The sequence below is a fragment of the Oryctolagus cuniculus genome, chromosome 17 (assembly GCF_051225735.1).
Source record: "Oryctolagus cuniculus isolate XC-2025 breed Fujian yellow rabbit chromosome 17, ASM5122573v1, whole genome shotgun sequence".
In the NCBI taxonomy this organism is placed as follows: Eukaryota; Metazoa; Chordata; class Mammalia; order Lagomorpha; family Leporidae; genus Oryctolagus; species Oryctolagus cuniculus.
The window spans coordinates 34,539,548-34,553,055 of NC_142883.1; the positions used below are offsets into that span (position 1 = coordinate 34,539,548).

The window sequence follows — 13,508 nt, forward strand, 5'->3', positions numbered from 1 at the left end:
CACCTAGCTTTGGCCTCAGCCCGGCACTGGCTGTCATGACCAGTTTGGGGAGTTAACAATGGATGGAATGAACTCTGTCTCTCTCTGTTTTCCTCAAATCAGTGAATAATAATATAAAAAGAACAAAGCAGAATATTAGCCAAAAAAAAAAAAAAAAAAAAAGAAAGAAAGAAAATGGAGATAGAATCCCTTTCCTACTAACCTTAGAGCCAAAAACTAAGGAATCATACTACACACACACAAGAACACAGGAGTCACTAAGCCCTTGAGTATGTAAAATCTGGTTCTTAAGGGCTAATAAAACTGGGTTATTAAACCAGGCCACTTTTGTAAATACCCGTAGGACAGTGTGATCCCTATGGTGTTAATATGAATGGTGGAAGCAGGAAGCAAATTGTATTAGCAATAGCTGAAAGTATAAGTTGGCAGTTAGTCAAAGTAATTAATCAGTGACCTGGTTTTCATGATAAATTTGTTTGGGCATCTAATTAATATAATACTAATTATCTCATCTGTAAAATGGGGCGAATAATAAAACCTCAATATAAGGCGTTAATGAGCTTCAAGTAAATTCCTTAACATGTATGTTGTTAGGCACTGTTGCTGTTTCTTTCACATCTTCTTTTAGAGCTAGAGTTTTCTTTCTTTTTCTGGAAATGCTGAAGTCTTGGCTCCTTAACTTTTTTCTTGTGTTTGTCATCAGCTTGTCAGAAATTTAGCCATAAAATATCTGGTGTTCAGTTGAAATAGGTGCATGTTGTTATTTATGGAAAATGTTGAAGGCTGAATGATAAACATTTTTTCTTCTCTCACCATGTTCTAGATTTTTATGTATCAAAATTGGGATAATTTTGCTATCCTAGATACTTGCTGTTCTAAATTTCTATTATATAGCTAGTTTATAACAGAGAAGCATAAAATAAATATTTTTCATATAATCATAAATGTTTCTAAAAATAATATTTCAGCTAGTGACAAGTAGATTTCTTACTTAGTATATATAATATTTTTAAGTATAGGAAAATGAAGATAATTCCTGTATTTACCATCTGTTCACACATCCATACGAAGACAAAAGGAAAAGAAACAAAGTTAAATACACTCATGGCCAAAAATTTGTAGTACCAATTTCTTTTGAGCATCATAAAGGATCTTAAAATTTTGTTTTGAAGCTATATGCTGTTTATATATGTTGCTTTATGTTTCTACATTTTTAATCTATTTTAAAAATAACATAAATGTATTTAAGGAAGCTTAAAAATCCAGAAAAATAATTCTAATATAATGACTGTTTTTGTTTGCCTGTTTGGTTTTTGTCTTTAATTTCACACATTTGTAGTCCTAGCAAACATACAGTTGGCAAGCAAATAATGTCTTTTGATGGTGCCTTTCCTGGGGGCAGGTGTTGTGGTGCTGTGGATTAAGCCACCACTTGGTATGCCCACATCCCATATTGGAGTGCCTGGGATCCAGTACTGCTTTATTTATTTATTTATTTTTAAAGATTTATTTATTTTTATTTGAAAGACAGAGTTACAGTGAAGCAGAGGCAGAGAGAGAGAGAAAGTCTTCTGTCTGCTTGTTCACTCTCCAAATGGCCACAATGGCCGGAGCTGGGCAGGTCTGAAGCCAGGAGCCATTCCCAATCTCCCATGCAGGTGCAGGAGCCCAGGGACTTAGGCCATCTTCTACTGCTTTCCCAGGCCTTAGCAGAGAGCTGGATCAGAAGTGGAGCAGCTGAGACTTTAACTGGTGCCCATATGGGATGCCGGCACTGCAGGCAGCAGCTTTACCTACTCTGCCGCAGCACCAGTCCCAGTACTGCCTTATTTATATAACAGGTTACAATTGGGGGCCTGGTGCTGAGGCTTAGTGGGTAAAACTGTCACCTCCAGCGCTGGCACCCCTTCAGTCTCAGCTGCTCCATTTTGAATCTGCTCTCTGCTAATGTGCCTGGGGAAGCAATGGAAGATGGTTCAAGTGCTTGGGTTCCTGCACCCACTTGGGAGACCCAAGTGAAGCTCCTGGCTCCTGGTTTTAGCCTGGCCCAGCCCTAGCTGTTGCAGCCATTTGGGGAGTGAACCAGTGGATGGCAGATCTCTCTCTCTGTCTTTCTCTTTCTCTGTAACTCTGCCTTTCAAATAAATACATTAATTAAACAAAAAAGTTACAATTGGAACTTTAATTTCCTTCTGGAATGTTTTGAAGTTTTTCGTTGTACAAATCTTTCATCTCTGGTTTAACTCCTAAGTATTTTATTCTTTTTGATGGTATTAATAGAATTATTTTCTTAATTTCTTTTTCAGATTGTTTATTGTTAATGTATAGAAACAACAGATTTTGTGTATTCCTTTTGTATCCATCAACTTTGCTGAATTTATTTATTAGTTTTTTTGTGTGCAGTCATTGGGATTTTCTATACATTAAAATATGCCATTTTTGAACCAAGATAATTTTACTTTTTACTTTCCAATTTGGTTCCTTATCTAATTGCTAGAAATTCTAATGCTATCTTGCCATATAAAAGCAGCCATCCTTATTTCTTAATCCTTTCATTTTATGATCATGGAAGTGTAAATTTAGTTACTAGCAAAGCAGAAACATAAATCTCTTAACTTGTGGCTAAATCACTTTTCCATAATATTCAGTTACCAAGATTTAGGACAGCTGGTAATAAAAAGAGGCAACATGATTCTCTTTATCCTCAGTTCATTTACACTATTTTTTACATCATCAGGTGATGACAGACAAATGTTGATATTGAAGAGTTAGGCCGGTGCCACGGCTCACTAAGCCAATCCTCCACCTGCGGCGCCAGCACCCCAGGTTCTAGTCCCGGTGGGAGCACCGGATTGCTGTCCTGGTTGCCCCTCTTCCAGGCCAGCTCTCTGCTGTGGCCCAGGAAGGTAGTGGAGGATGGCCCAAGTGCTTGGGCCCTGCACCTGCATGGGAGACCAGGAAGAAGCACCTGGCTCCTGGCTTCGGATCGACACAGCGCACCAGCTGCAGCACACCGGCCGTAGCAGGATTTGGGGGGTGAACCAACAGAAAAGGAAGTCTTTTGTCTCTCTGTCTCTCTCACTGTCTAACTCTGCCTGTCAAAAAAAAAAAAAAAAAAAAAAAAGAGAGAGAGAGAGAGAGTTAGGTGTTGTGGGATTTTTTTCAGATTTATAACTCTGAATTCTTATATCTGATGCATGTAACCTAAGTGTTACCTTAAGTTTCAGAATGTCATTCTTTTTATTTCTTCAGTGCAGTCACAGTTGGCACGGACATGCTAGAATTGGACTGCCACATCACAAAAGATGAGCAAGTTGTAGTGTCACACGATGGGAACCTAAAGAGGTCGACTGGAGTCAATGTGAACATCTCTGAACTCAAGTACTGTGTAAGTAAAAATGCATCACTGGTACTAAAAATAGTAAGTATTAGCTATCTAAAAGCAGTAAATGTTCTATATTGCTTCAGTAAATAACTGTTTTAAAGACTTATTTATTTGAAAGTCAGAGTTACAGAGAGAGGAGAGGCAGAGAGAGAGAGAGAGTGAGAGAGAGGTCTTCCATCCGATGGTTCACTCCCTAGTTGGCTGCAATGGCCAGAGCTGTGCCAATCCAAAGCCAGGAGGCAGGAGCTTCTTCCTGGTCTCCTACACAGGTGCAGGGGCCCAAGGACTTAGGCCATCTTCTGCTGCTTTCCCAGGCCATAGCAGAGAGCTGGATCAGAAGTGGAGCAGCCAGGTCTTGGTCAGGTGCCCATATGGGATGTCGGCATTTCAGGCCAGGCTGTGCCACAGTGCCGGCCCCTCAGTAAATAATTTTTTTAAAAAGATTTTATTTATTTGAAAGGCAGAGTCACAGGGAGAGAAAGGGAGAAAAAGAGAGAGCTTTTCTATCCATTGGTTCACTCCCCAAGTGGCCACAACTGCCCAAGCTTGGCCTATCTGAAGCCAGGAGCCAGGAGCTTCTTCTGAGTCTCCCACACTGGTGGGAGTTCTTTATAAAAAGTTTCTTTGTATTGAAAATATATAAATCCACTCTCAGAAAGGAAATTATTGGGTAAAACAATAGAAATATTATAGTATCTTTATATATATTGCAAGTTCCTATGGCTTGCTTGCATTTTTAAAATTTATTTAAGAATAAGAGAAACAAAAACAGCAAGAGAGAAGGAGAAAGAGTCCCATTTACAGGTTCACAGAGAGAGAAATAAACAGAGAGGGAGGGAGAAAGATCCCATCTGCTAGTTCACTGCCTAAATGTCCACAACAGCTGAGGACTGGCCAACTGAAGCTGAACTCAATCCAGATTCCCACCTGGGTGACAGGGACCCCAACCATTTGATCCAAGAAACTGGAATTGGGAGTGAAACTGGGACTTGCACTCAGCCTGTATTATGGGACATGGTCATCTTAATTGCCAAATAGTTGTCCCCTTACTTGCTTTTTAAAAGTGTTTAAAAGAGGGGCTGGTGCTGTGGCTAAGTGGCGTAAATCCTCGGCCTACAGCATCCCAGCTACTTCACTTCCGATCCAGCTCCCTGCTGATGTGCTTGGGAAAACAGCGGAAGATGGCCCAAATTCCTTGGACCCCTGCACCCACATGGGAGATCCTGAAGAGGCTCCTGGCTCCTGGCTTTGGCCTGGTCCAGCCTTGGCTGGTGCAGCCATTTGGAGAGTAAACCAGCGGATGGAAGACCTCTTTCTCTCTCTCTCTCTCTCTCTGTAACTGTGCCTTTTGAGTTTAAAGACTTTTCTATATAGTTAATAGTTATTTTTGCCTTTGAAATATCTGTGCTTGACTTTTTTACTGAAATCTTTGTTTATCATTGATAAAATTCTGTAGTAAATAGTAAATGGTACAGATGTGTAGTAGGTGGTGGGAGTAATATATGGTTACTTTGCTGTTGGTGATATTCTACTAAAGGGTACCCTCATGTGAACACATGTAGTGTTTTGTTCTTTAAATTTTTTTGGAAAATGCCAATCTGTCTTAATGTAAGACACTAACACACACTTTTCATTTTGTGAGATCTAACTTTTTTCAATTATGTCTGTTCCAGGAGCTCCCACCTTACCTCAGCAAATTGGATGTCCCGTTTCAGAGAGGTAATATTTCTCATTTGTGGCTAAAACACTTCCATGAACGTGTATGTATTTATGCTGAGACCAACACGTGTGTTCTGTCATAGGAGGTTCTTGCTGAAAGTATTGCCACCCCTGCACCCTGTGCTTATTCTCGCAGACCTACAGATTTTTTTTTTTTAATTTTTATTTATTTGACAGGTAGAGTTACAGAGAGTGAGAGAGACAGACAGAGAGAAAGGTCTTCCTTCCATTGGTTCACTCCCCAAATGGCCGCTACGGTCGGCACTGCGCCGATCCGAAGCCAGGAGCCAGGTGCTTCCTCCTGCTCTCCCATGCGGATGCAGGGGCTCAGGCACTTGGGCCATCCTCCACTGCCCTCCCAGGCCACAGCAGAGAGCTGGACTGGAGCAACTGGGACTAGAACCCGGCGCCCATATGGGATGCCGGCGCCTCAGGTGGAGGATTAACCAAGTGAGCCATGGTACCAGCCCTCCCCCTTTTTTAAGGTTTTTTTTTTTTTTTGGAAGGCAGAGTTACAAAGAGAGAGAGAAAGAGACATTTTCCATCTATTGCTTCACTCCCCAGATTGCCTCAGGGGTTGAAATCAGGAGGCAGTTGCTTCATTCAGGTCTCCCACATGGGTGGCAGGGGTTCAGGTACTTGAGCCATCTTCCACTGCCTTCCCAGGTGCATGGTGACTGTATAAATGCCAGCGTTGCAGACGGTGGCTTAACCTGCAGGCCTATAGATATTAAATCTTGATGGTCATCTGACCCTGGGATGATTAGGCCCAGAGATTTAAGTGGCACTTTACATTTAGATTCACCCACAGTTTAGGTAAACTTGAATACTAGTAATTGTAAGAAACCAAAGTGTCACTATAGATAATTTGTACTTCTTTTTATCTTTTCCAAACGTTTTCCAAGATTATTTCTTTCTTTATTTGAGAGATTGAGTTACAGACAGAGAGAGGGAGAGACACAGAGAAAGGTCTTCCATTCATTGGTTCACTCCCCAAATGATCACAATGGCTGGAACTAAGCCAATCCAAAGCCAGAAGATAGATGCTTCTTCTGGGTCTCCCATGCAGGTGCAGGGGCCCAAGCACTTGGGCCATCTTCTACTGCTTTTCCCAGGCCACAAGTAGAGAGCTGGATTGGAAGAGGAGCAGCTGTGACATCCATCATGTGGGATGCCAGCACCACAGGTGGAGGCTTATCCTGCTATACCACAGCGCCAGCCAGATACTTTGTACTTCTAAGGTTTCAAATTCTAGAATATCCTTGTAACTTAAGGTGGTCATCCATTGTAAATATAACAAGAATAAATGAAAGAAAGTTGGAAGCGCCCCTTTCAGATCCTTTCTGTTTGCTAGCATTTGATTTTGTCATTTAGCTGCTTAGTGTTTTAAATGATTAAAGAGACATCTGTTACTCAAATAAACCATTTCCTAACCATTTTCACTTAGCAGTTTTATTTCTTTTGAGGAAACATTTCTCACAAAGAAACATTTTCCTTGAGCTAATTTGGTAATTATGATATGGTGGAATAGAAAATACATCATCTCGAACCAAGAAGGTATATTTTTACTTTTCATTGTTAATCATTGTACATATTTATGGGGTGCAATGTAACGTTTTAATACATGTATTCAGATGGGAGACCTAGAAGGTGTTCCTGGTTCCCAGTTCTGGCCTGGTCAAGGACCCAGCCCTGGCTGTTGCAGGCATCTGGGGAGTGAACTCGTAGATGGAAGCTATCTCTCTCTCTCTGCCTTTTAAGTAGATGAAAAATAATAAATAAGTAAATGTTTTTAGAAGTCATATGAGAAGCAGCTGATAGAGCTAGAACTCGAGACTCTGTGTCTCCTTGCCTGGGCAGTCAGTGTTCAGCTGCATGGGGATGCCTGTCCGTCTGAGCAAGTCTGCTCGTGTGCTGTGTTAATTGCAGTGTCATGTATTTCCATGTTTCAAACAAGCATAAAGAACAATGAAATTTCATTTATACTGCATTCAACTGATGTCATAGTTGACTTTAGACTGCCTCAATTATGAAGCTTACTGCATTTGAAACAGATGGATAAACTTTATGTTACTGTACTGCAAAAACTCGACTCAGGTTAGTCAGAAGGTTGTTCCAATTTTTTTTTTTTTTTTTCTGTCTCATTCCCCAGTTTTTGCTTTTTTGATTACTGGAGAGAAAGTCTAGCAGAGGAGTACAGAGTTCAGGCCTGTTGCTCTTTGTGGATCACAACTCGACTAGAGAAACAGTTGTTTTCTTTTAAAGGGTTCTTTGATAGGCCACAGGCTGCTATAAAAAGTACCTGTAGGGGCCAATGCTGTGGCGTAGTGGGTAAAGCTGCCACCTGCAGTGCTGTCATCCCATTTGGTTCAAGTCTCAGCTGCTCCATTTCTGATTCAACTTACTGCTAGTGTGCCTGGGAAAACAGTGGAAGATTACCCAAGTATTTGGACTCCTGCATCCATGTGGGAATCCCGGAAAGAACTGCTGGCTCCTGGCTTCGGATTGGCTCAGCTCTGGTTGTTGCATCAATTTGGAGCTGAACCAATTCAAGGCCAGGAGCCAGGAACAACTTCTGGATCTTCCACATGGGTTCAGTGGGTCCAAGCACTTGGGCCATCTTCTGCTGCTTTCTGAGGCTCATTAGCAGGGAGCTGGATCAGAAGTGGAGCAGCCAGGACTGGAACAAGTGCCTATATGGGATGCCAGTGCTACAGGCCAGAGTTTTAACCCACTGTACCATAGTGCCAGCCCTATTTATTTGAAAAGTAAAGTTACAGAGAGAGAGAGAAGATACAGAGAGAGAGGTCCTCCATCCACTGTTTTTTTTTTTTTTTTTTTTTTTTTTTTTTTTTTTTTTTTTTTTGACAGGCAGAGTGGACAGTGAGAGAGAGAGAGATAGAGAGAAAGGTCTTCCTTTGCCGTTGGTTCACCCTCCAATGGCCGGCGCGGCCGGTGCGCTGCAGCAGGCGCACCGCGCTGATCCGATGGCAGGAGCCAGGTACTTATCCTGGTCTCCCATGCGGGTGCAGGGCCCAAGCACCTGGGCCATCCTCCACTGCACTCCCTGGCCACAGCAGAGAGCTGGCCTGGAAGAGGGGCAACCGGGACAGAATCCGGCGCCCCGACCGGGACTAGAACCCGGTGTGCCAGCGCCGCAAGGCGGAGGATTAGCCTAGTGAGCCGCGGCGCCGGCCCATCCACTGTTTTCACTCCCCAAATGGCCACACAGTCAGGGCTGTGCCTGGATGAAGCCAGGAGCCAGGAGCTTCTTCTAGGTCTCCCACATGGGTGGCAGGGGCCCAAGGACTTGGGCCATCTTCCACTGCCTTCCCATGTGATTTAGCAGGGTGCTGGAGGGGAAACGGAGCAGCCAGGATTTGAACCAGTGCCCATCTGGGGTGCTGGCACTGCAGGCTAGGCTTAACCTACTACGCCACAGCACCAAGCCCCTTCAGAGTTTCCTAAAATATTTGATGGTGTATTTTTATAACATAATAACATACTATGTATTATTGTGGAGAGTAAAAAAATCATGTATAGCAACTCAGTGGAGTATTTTAAAATTTTTTGTTAACTTTATTTGAAAGGCAGAGTTAGGAGGAGGGACAAAGCGAGGTCTTCCATCCACTGATTCACTCCCCAAATGGCTGCAACAGCCGGGGCTGGGCCAGTCTGAAGCCAAGAGTCAGGAGCTTCTTCTGGGTCTCCCATGTGGGTGCAGAGGCCCAAGGACTCGGGCCATCTTCTACTGCTTTCCCAGGAGCATTAGCAGGGATCTGGATCTGAAGTGGAGCAGCCAGGACTTCAACTGGCATCCTTATGGCATGTAGGCAGAGGCTTAACCTGCTGAGCTACAAAACCTTTTAAAAATCATAATTATGAAATACGATTTGTGGATTATATAAATGTCAGTATCATGGTTGTAATACTGTACTATAGTTTTTTTAAATTAATTTATTTATTTGAAAGACAGAGTTACATAGAGGCAGAGAGAGAGAGAGAGAGAGAGAGGTCTTCCATCCAGAGCTGGGCCAGTCTGAAGCCAGGAGTTATTCCTGGTCTCCTGTACAGGTGCAGGGGCCCAAGGACTTGGGCCATCTTCTACTGCTTTCCCAGGCCATAGCAGAGAGCTGGATCAGAAGTGGAGCAGCCGGGACTCACACCGGCGCCTATATGGGAATGCCGGCACTGCAGGTGGTGGCTTTACTCGCTATGTCACACTGCCGACCCCTATTGAACTGTAGTTTTGCAAGAGATTGTCATTTGGAAATCTGGGGAAACAATGCATAGATTTCTCTGTATTTTTTTATTTTTAAAAAAGATTTATTTATTTATTTATTTGAAAGAGATACAGAGAGAGAAGGAGACAGGGAGTTGGGGGGGGGGGGATCTTCCATCCACTGGTTCTTTCCTCCTAATGGCCAAAATGGCCGGAGCTGAGCTGATCCAAAGCCAGGAGTCAGGAGCTTTTTCCAGGTCTCCCATGTGGGTACAGCGGCCCAAGGCGTTGAGCCATCTTCGATTGCTTTCCCAGGTGTACTAGCAGAGAGCTGAATCAGAAGTGGAGCAGCCAGGACGTGAACCGGTGCCTAAATGGGATGCCAGTGCCACAGGCGTCAGTGGCTTTCCCCACTACACCACAGGCGCCAACCACTGTATTATTTCTTACAACTGCTTGTGAATATATAGGTATCTCATGTTTAATTAAAAATTTCAGTCACAATTATAAAGTATATCAACCTGAAAATATTTATTCTTAGTTATGCAAAAGGATCAGGTAAACTGTGTTATTTTTGTATTAAATTATGCATAGGAAAAAGGAATAGAGAAGGTACACCAAATGATCAAAATGGGTATATCTACGTTGTTGGATTTTACATGATTTTTCTTCTCTTCTGTATGCTTTAGCTCATTTTGTAAATGTCCTGTTTTGAATACATACTATAACTTCTAACCATTTAAAAAGTAAAAGTTATGTTTTAAAACCGCATGTTAAAATCTTGGTTTCTCAGCAAGCCAGACTGAAGGAAAAGATAACCGAATCCCATTGCTGAAGGAAGTCTTTGAAGCCTTTCCTAACACTCCCATTAACATCGACATCAAAGTCAACAACAACATGCTGATTAAGAAGGTACTGGAGGCATTGCCCCTGGTGGGTGTGTGTTGCATCCAATTTCACAAACTAAATAAGGTCAGCGTAGTAGTGTTAGAGGAAATGCGATACTCTGGGGATCAGCATTGTTTTAAATAATGCGCTGGTAGAAGGGATCACTTTACTGAAGGAGACACTATTTCCAGAGTAAGCCGGCAGGACTTAGTCATGGATAAAAGTTAGCCCCTGCGAACTTGTCATTCCACTATTTACAATTAGCTGCTAGTTTAACTTGTTTCTGTTGTGGCTAGTTTATGTCAAGTTACAAAATCGGTGTATCCTATAAATAATTTGTATAATGGTAAACTGTGAATAATTTTTGGATTTTGTAAAATAACTTATATGTTGGTTTTTCTAAAATATTGTGTTGCCTATTGGCAGATAGTGAGGCGGGATCCATTTTTTAAGTGAAATGATGTCAGTAGATTTACAAATGGGCACATGTGTAAACTTTTGAATTTTCACGTGTAGGTGTCAGAGTTGGTGAAGCAGTATAAACGAGAACACCTAACAGTGTGGGGTAATGCCAGTTATGAAATTGTAGAGAAGTGCTACAAAGAGGTAAGTAAGCTTCAAAAAATGATAGTGATCTATCTTTGTTGTTTATAAATAATAAGTTGTTACAGTAATTACTTTTTTTTTTAAGATTTTATTTTTTTATCTGAAAGAAAGTTACAGAGAGCAGAGGCAGAGAGAAGTCTTCCATCTACTGGTTCACTCCCCAGATGGCCGCAATGGCTGGAGCTATGCTGACCCAAAGCCAGTTGCCAGGAGCTTCTTCCAGGTCTCCCATGTGGGTGCAGGGGCCCAAGGATTTGGCCATCCTCCACTGCTTGCCCAGGCCATAGCAGAGAGCTGGATTGGAAGTGGAGCAGTCGGTACTTGAACTGGTGCCTGTATGGGATGCCGGTACTGCAGGTGGCAGCTTTACCTGCTATGCCACAGCATGGCCCCAGTAATAATGTTTTAAAATGATCTTATTTCTTACTTTATGCAAAGGTATGTGGTACTGAGTAGGAGTAACTAACTAGTTTACTAATAGAGATTGTGGATTTGGACTTTGTGATTTAAATTCCATGTAATCAGATTGGCCAACAAGATTATTATTTTCATGTGATAATTTTCTTTGCTAGCTCTTTCTTTCTTTCTTTCTTTCTTTCTTTCTTTTTTTAAGATTTATTTTATTTATTTGAAAGGCAGAGTTACAGAGAGGTACAGGCAGAGAGAGAGAGAGATCTTCCACCTGCTGGTTTACTCCCCAAATGGCTGCAACGACCAGAGCTGTCCTGATCTGAAGCCAGGAGCCAGGAGCTTCTTCCAGGTCTCCCATGTGGGTGCAGGGGCTCAAGCACTTTGGCCATCTTCTACTGCTTTCCCAGGCCATAGCAGAGAGCTGGATTGGAAGTACAGCAGCTGGGTCTTGAACCAGTGCCCATATGGGATGCTGGCGCTTCAGGCCAGGGCGTTAACTCGCTGCACCACAGCGCTGGCCCCAGTGTTTAGTCTTTTAACTCTATAATGTTAGCTTCTTTTTTCCATTTATTTGGTTAAATTTATTTGAGGGAAAGGTAAAAAGAAGCTAACATTAAAACAAATAAATTTAAATTAAGCCAAAGCCATGATTAGCAATATGTAAAAGCAAGGCCAGCCACCTACTGAATATTTTCTGATTAAAAGAAATACGTCTATAAAAATAATTTGGAATGTTTAGAAATGGTATCTTGAACCTCTGTAAGCTAATTTTGATACAGTCAACCAAGAATTTGAAAGTCAAAATGTTAAAAATATCTTAGGGCAGGAGTGATGGTGCAGCAGGTTAAGCTACTGCTTGGGATGCCCATATCCTATACCAGAGTGTCTGGGATCTAGCACTACTGCCTCAGCTTCAGATCTAGCTTCCTGCTAATGCACCTAGGAGACAGAAGATGATGGCCCAAGTGCTTAGGTTCTTGTCCCTCATATGAGAGACTTGGATGGAGTTCCTGGCTCCTGGTTTCAGCCTGGCCCAGCCCTGGCTATTGTAGGCATTTGGGGAGTGAACCAGTTGATGGAAGATTTCTCTGTCTCTGTCTCTCCCCCTCTCTCTGTCACTCTGCCTTTCAAATAAATAAATAAACTTTTTTAAAAATGTTTGAAAATCTTAAATGTTGAAGAGTCTTTTTAGAATACAAGTGATAGGGCAGAAGATGTATGATGCTAGTGGCAAGTCTTAAATATGAAGTACTCTTTTGGGAAGGCCTTCCTTTCCTAGCAAAGAAGGTAAAAACACTTAAGTGTATTTTAGTGATTGGCACTATTATAATTCAAAGTACAATTGAAGCCTTCCTTAAAAACAAGTTTTGTGGTTGTTGTTTTAAGATTTATTTGAAAAGCAGGATGACAGAGAGAGACTCTTCCATTCCTTCATTGACTCCCCAGATGGCTGCAATGGCCAGGGCTGGGTCAAACCAAAGCTAGGATGCAGGAACTCCATCTGGGTCTCCCACATGGGTGGCAGAGGACCAAGTACTTGGGCCATCTTCTGCTGCATTAGCAGGGAACTGGATCAGAGTGGAGCAGCAGGGACTTGAACTGGCATTCCTGTATGGGATGCCGGTGTCACAGGCAGCTGCTTAATGTGCTGTACCAAGACAAGAAAATTTTATTTACATGCAGCAGATTCTGTGATGTCCCAAGGTAGCCTGTGTACAAAAAACAAACAAACAAACAAAAAAAAACAAGCAGAGCAGTCTCTTGGCTGAGTGGCTTTAGCTCCTTAAGAACTTAGAACTAAGGCTTTTCATTAACTCATCATTGTCTGATGGTGTTTTCAGGTGTTATTTCAAGAGAAATAATGTTCTGGAGGCTTCATGGTCCACTGACTTTTTTTAACATGATCAAAAAGTTTTTCAAATAAAAAGTGATAATATCAAATGTTAGAAAAGACAGAGGGAAATGATTGCTGGTTGGAACATAAAATATAGTACAGCTGTTCTCATTAAATAGATGGGTAGTTTCTTTTTAAAATTTTTTGTTTATTTGAAAGCCACGTGCATGCACACACACACACTCACAGACACATACACACACACACAGAGCGATCTGTCATCTACTGATTTATTCTTTTAATGTCCACAACAGCCAAGGTTGGACCAGCTTGACAGGAGCCAACCAAGGTTGGACAGGAGCCTAGAACTCAATCTGAGTCTCCCACATGGGTTGCAGGGACCCAACTACTTGAGCTGCTACCTGCTGCTATCCCCCACCCCT

The 13,508-nt window shown here is 42.1% G+C and overlaps 1 protein-coding gene across 6 annotated transcripts in view; it reads left to right on the top strand.

Moving 5' to 3' along the window:
- The window catches only part of GDPD1 (glycerophosphodiester phosphodiesterase domain containing 1), a 47,569-nt gene that overhangs the window by 20,341 nt on the left and 13,720 nt on the right, over window positions 1-13,508 (top strand). For all 6 annotated transcript variants that reach the window (XR_016223796.1, XM_089317300.1, XM_070060990.2 and 3 more), the window contains exons 3-6: window positions 3,253-3,388; window positions 5,059-5,104; window positions 10,120-10,238; window positions 10,731-10,820. Coding sequence is in view for 5 of the 6 variants with exons in the window: in XM_089317300.1 (XP_089173426.1) it covers window positions 3,253-3,388; window positions 5,059-5,104; window positions 10,120-10,238; window positions 10,731-10,820 (391 nt within the window). In the remaining variant the exon portion in view is untranslated. The remainder of the gene's footprint in view (window positions 1-3,252; window positions 3,389-5,058; window positions 5,105-10,119; window positions 10,239-10,730; window positions 10,821-13,508) is intronic.